Below are 6,000 nucleotides of genomic sequence, written 5' to 3' on the forward strand. Positions count from 1 at the left end.
AGACAGAAGAGCCAAGTGGGATGCTGCAAATGGGAGCTCAGGCAAAATGGGCACTGAAGCAACTGTCCGGGGCCTCAAGCAGTGACAACCACGACTGTCCAGGCCACAAGTAGCGACAACCACGACTGTCCAGGCCACAAGCAGCGACAACCACGACTGTCCAGGCCACAAGCAGCGACAAACAACGACCGTGCAGGCCATGAGCAGTGACAACCACAACGACTGCCTGGGCCACGAGGAGTGACAACCACAACGACCGTGCAGGCCATGAGCAGTGACAACAACAACGACCTTGCAGGCCATGAGCAGTGACAACCACAATGACTGTCCAGGCCGTGAGCAGCGACAACCATCACGACTGTCCAGGCCATGAGCAGCATCAACCATCACGACTGTCAGGGCCACAAAACACTGACAACCTCCAGGACTGCCCAGGCCACAAACACTGACAACCTCCACGACTGCCTGAGCCACGAGCACTGACAACCTTCAGTACTGCCCGGTCCACAAACACTGACAACCTCCAGGACTGCCTGAGCCACGAGCACTGACAACCTTCAGTACTGCCCAGTCCACAAACACTGACAACCTCCAGGACTGTCCGGGCCACAAGCACTGACAACCTCCAGGACTGCCTGAGCCACGAGCACTGACAACCTTCAGTACTGCCCGGTCCACAAACACTGACAACCTCCAGGACTGCCTGAGCCACGAGCACTGACAACCTCCAGGACTGCCCAGTCCACAAACACTGACAACCTCCAGGACTGTCCGGGCCACAAGCACTGACAACCTCCAGGACTGCCTGAGCCACGAGCACTGACAACCTTCAGTACTGCCCGGTCCACAAACACTGACAACCATCACGACTGTACAGGCCACGAACACTGGGGACATATAACTCTATGGAAGACACTAAAAAGTTGGACAACCACCGCAGACTACACAGGGTGCATCACTGCGGCCTGTTCTACCTTCATAAGCCTGTATTTATTGTTAATACTGTGTTACAAATAAAGATATACAGAAAAAAAAGTCCCTCCCTCCCTCCCTCCCCACCAACCCTCTGCACAGCTAGAGCCAAGGCAGCAGCGGTACGAGGGCTCCCATGTCCCTGTGGAAGTGTCCGCACAGCCTCTCACCCTCCTCGTACTGCTCCAGAGGTTTCCCGTACGTGACAAAATCCTCCTCTCCGTCACTATCGTGCGCCGCCATCTTTGCTCCGACTACGGGCGCCGAGCAGGGTCCAAACACCTCCACGTGATTCGCTCTCCAGGGGCTGAGGGCGTTCCCATGGTAACCTGCCAGGCGCGGGAATGACGCCAGGCCTCTGTGCTCTGTGCTGCTGTGTTCGTCAGTCAGGGCAGGCGGCTGTGTCTGACAGACGTTACATAACTGTGTGGCTCTGAATAGGTGTAGTGTCATTGACTGTACAGTGAATATCAAATAAATGAGGAGAAATAGCAAAAAATATAAAACCCCTCTACAATGTACACACATGGCCGCTGCACCAAGATTCCACGTCTTGTCTGGTGTGCCCCATGTATGTTTATAGACGATATTTGACGTGAATTTTGAGACATTTCGCCCCCAAATAATCATTACCATGTCCAACGCCTCCTCTAAGTCTCTGCACACTTTTCACTGCCAGGGAGCCCCTCTTTTTGATTTTTCTTCCTTTTATTTTTTCCGTAGAAAAACAGCTGTTCTGCCACTTTGATTTTTTTTAGTATTTTTTTCCATTTCAGTACAAATATGATATTTCTATATTAGTCTGGACACTTATGGACGCGGCGATACCACATACATTTTTTAAATTTTGATTTTGCAATTTTTAACGATATTTTTCATTATTGTTTTTACATTATTATATTAGTTGCCCGACTCCTTGACTTTAGCGCTTCTGTCGACGCCATGAGGTGAAAACTAAGCGTCTTACCTCAGGTGGAGGCCTGAGGTGTCTCTCGAAGGGGGTGACATTTTACTTCTTTTGGTTTTGTTTTTTAATGAAAAAAATGTTCACCCCTTAAAAAAAAAAATTGGCGTTGCCAGAATCGTACTGACTTGACAGGTTGGCAGGTCATTTTTGCAATACAAGGAATGCTGTAAATGCAAAAAAATAGTGTTTTGTAGCCTTTTGACAAGAAAGAAGCAAAATCCGCCACAAATAAGTGACATATCACTTACTTTTTTTTCCACACCGAGGTTTTCAAAACCTGATAAAGCATAAAAAGAATTGAAAGTTGATTTAACTTGAATAAGAACAGTCTTAAAAAAGGCTAGATTCACACGGAGGCCAAAAAATCTGGCACATTTTTTCAAGAGGAATCTACTTCAGGAAATGTTTCCACATGGAATCCATCTAAAACTTGACACTGTCAAGTAAAAAACTGGATGCAAAACAGGAAAAAAAAAGCCCCAGAAAAGTATTTCCTGATCGTTACATTTCAAGAATTTTTGATGATTTTTTTTTAACAAGGTCGGGTCCAAAACTTCTTCAAAAACACTTGGAAAACTTTCCCAATTCATTTCTAAGGGAAATCCACTTTATTTTTATGAGGATTTTTTTTTGTAGCTGGTATTTTTTTTACGGAAGTGGTTTTGAAGAAATTGGTGGAAAAAAATGCATGTCATATTTTTTAAAGTGGAAACTTTGGAGCAGTAGATGCAAATTTTGGAGGAAAAAAAAACCTTCCAAACTGCATCAGTAAAATCATTTTTTTTCCAAAAACTAATAGAAAAAAAAGATTATTTCCTGAAAAATTAAAATTTGTGGATTGTTCTGAAGCGTCTTCCTGTAAAATTTGCTTGGGTCACACACGTCTGAAAGTGTGCCCAAACCCTTAGGGTGTTTTATGGGGCTTTTTAGGGGCAAATACCTATTAATGCACATTCAACTCATGAGAAACTCTTAGATTTTTTTTTTACATTTTATTTGTATTGTGTTTTTCCAATGTAATTAATACAACTGCACAATTTTGCACCTAGCAGGTTCTGTGGATGGTGCAGAACTGTACGGTGCCGGATAATTCCAATTTTATTTTTATTTTGCCAATAAAACATAGCGAGCTGCAATGTAAGAATCCGACTAATGCAATTTATGTTTTCTTTTCCATGAATTTCTTATCTTCCCTTATACGAAAAGTGACAAAAAAGTCTTAGAGATAAATAAGTTTGACCTATAAAGTGAAACAACAGCAAGAAAAATCTGGATGGCTCAGGTGAAGAGAACGCGGCTTTATTTTCAGTAAATACCCCAGGTAGCTGTTACCATCAAACCCGGCCTGTTTATTCCACAATATTTCAGAGGAAAGATCTATAAATTCTGTCAGAACCTCATAAGACTTGAACAAGTTTGAGAAAATGTGACTTAAAGGACATTTTTTCCTAAATTAAATCTAATCTCCTTGAGTCATACTTGCAGGGGTCTTTACAAATTGAAGGTCTGCAACATCATTTGAGGTTTTTTATTACTTTAAGTAACTTTTTTTGTCTTTGGGGTATTTGTTTTCAGGAAGACTGGACTTCCGAAAAGAAAAAGGAATAAAAATTGCGGGACAAATCATCAACAATCTTAAATACGCAGATGATACAAGAAGTGTAGATGGAATGAAGGACAAATTAGGGAGAGTCAAGATGGAAAGCTCGAACATGGGACTTCTACTCAACACAGAGATGACAAAGATATTGACTACTGCCAGGTACGACCGGGATACATTTGTGATGGCTGGCAATGAACTAGAAGGAGTAAAGGACTTAAATCTACCTGGATCAATGATCACTCAAGATGGGGCGACAACAGTGGAAGTCAATAGAAGAACATCTATGGGCAAATCATCAATGAGGTCACTGGACAAGGTCTTCAAAGAGAGGAACATCTCACTGGAGAGGAAGACGCGTCTCGTGCATAGTCTTGTCTTTCCTGCTTTAACATACTGATCTGAAACCTGGACAATAAAGAAACAAGACAGAAGAAGAATCAACGTCTTCGAAATGTGGTCAGGAGAAGGATGTTATCAATCCTATGAATCGGAAGAAGAATAAACAAATCAATTTTGGAACAAATCAAGCCATATATGTCACTCAAAGCAAGGATCACCAAGTTACGACTTGCCTACTGTGGACATATTATACGAAGACAGCGATCACTGGAGAAGGACATCATGGTCAGAAGAATAGAAGGAACAAGGCGAAGAGGAGACCAGCAACCTGATGGCTAGATACTATCAACATAATGGCGCAGAAGACCCTGGTGGACCTATCTAGGCTGCACAAGATCGATCTTCCTACAGAGCGTTCATCCATCAAGTCGCCATGGCTCAAGATCGAGCCGAAGACTGTTAAATAATAAAAAATAATACACATGATCCTTGGCACTTCAGAGGTTCTCATGACTGGTACTCAGCCCGTTCCTCCTGCAATTATGTAGTGTTTTTTTATTTTTATTTTATTACTTTGTGCTTAAAAATAATTATCCAAAACGCGTAAGTCGAACCATGCCTACCCGGTTCTATTTGGATTCGATAACTGCAGGATGTTAACTATTAAAAACGTAAAAATTTTATCTGTTTGGATTGGACAAGTATATTAAATTGTCCTGCAGCGATTGTCTGCACATCTATTACTAGATGCTACTCTGTTCAAGACCCCTTTCTATTTCCTTAATAAATATATGTATGTACATTTTTTTTCCTGCATCAGCCCCCAGGGAAAACTCACTCTTGTTTAACGCTCTGTGTAATAGATGCACTTGTAGCAGAGAAAGGTACAATTGAGCCTCATGCATATTTAATAACGACGATCTAGTAAATAAAGACAAAGTCTTTGTACTGGAACATCTGGTAGGAGAGCGGCAACTTTGTGTATCGTATGCTAATGAATCACTTCTACAATGCTGCCAGCAGCAAACACATAGAGATCAATACGGAAATATCCATTTAACTTTTTTTTATATATACATTGTTACCTGTTTTTTTTACCTGTGTTTATATATGTTTTATTGGTACTTATGGATGCATGGTTGGGGGGCAGCATGTTCCTGGATGTCCTGGCACTTCTGCAGCCCCCAAAATAGTTAAAAGTGTAAACAGCATGGCTAGGCTCTCCTCTGCACCAATGATCAGTGGCAGGAGCCTTCTCAGTATTTAAATGGGTAGTGGGTAACTTCCTGACCACTGGGACCCCCAGCCTCGGCTATCATTGGCAGTCCCATAGAGAATGGATTGAGTGGCGGTGCATTCAGATAAGCGTGTTTTCACACTGAGTTCAGGAACCTGGTCGCCCTATTAGGGCTTAAGTCTGAACCCTCTGCAAAATGGGGTTCGGACGTATGCGCCAATGGGGCTGTAGACTATAATGGTGCCGGCAGAGCGAACTTATGCTCTGTTGTGCCTCATTTTCAGGCGTATATGCCTACTGGAGGTGGACATCCACACGCAGTCTAGTACGTCTGGATGTCTGCCGTACAGTCCCTAAAATTATGCACATCAGAGAGCACGTTCGCTCTGCTGGCACCATTATAGTCTATGGCCCCGTTGGGCATACGTCTGAACCACTTTTTGCAGGGGGTTCGGATGTAAGCTCTGACGGGCCCACCAGAACGCAATGCCAGGGGTGCCAGAACACAACATGAAAGCACCCTTAGGCTCTGCAGAGCCCCATTTTTTGGTATCACTAGTGGGAGTCCCAGTAGAAGAACCCTCAGCCGTCTGTGTGTTATCCCCTATGCTGTCTGAAGCCTTTAAAGTGTCTAAGTAAAGATCCTTTAACACTAGAATATGCCATCAATCTGTCCACTTTGACCTCTGGCGATCACTATAGGGAAATAATCTTTAGAGCGTAATTCTAGAATGAAAAGGAAAATTTAATTTTTTGGCAAAGATTTGCATTATATCTTGAGATTAGTCTGGAAATATGTCCCTGTATAGGCTTTATCTGGGTTGCAGAGGAAAAAAATGCTAGATCTATAAAAAGGTGGCTTCTTTTGGCAAAGTTTTAGTT

General features: G+C 42.9%; 1 protein-coding gene across 1 annotated transcript in view; it reads right to left on the reverse strand.

Annotated features, from left to right (window-relative positions):
• GPATCH1 (G-patch domain containing 1) overlaps positions 1-1,348 on the reverse strand; it is a 37,321-nt gene extending 35,973 nt beyond the window's left edge. Inside the window, exon 1 of the mRNA XM_077288649.1 lies at positions 1,143-1,348. Coding sequence (XP_077144764.1) covers positions 1,143-1,215 — 73 coding nt within the window. The 5' untranslated portion in view covers positions 1,216-1,348. The remainder of the gene's footprint in view (positions 1-1,142) is intronic.
• Positions 1,349-6,000: the final 4,652 nt, after the last annotated feature.

The sequence above is a fragment of the Ranitomeya variabilis genome, chromosome 2 (assembly GCF_051348905.1).
Source record: "Ranitomeya variabilis isolate aRanVar5 chromosome 2, aRanVar5.hap1, whole genome shotgun sequence".
In the NCBI taxonomy this organism is placed as follows: Eukaryota; Metazoa; Chordata; class Amphibia; order Anura; family Dendrobatidae; genus Ranitomeya; species Ranitomeya variabilis.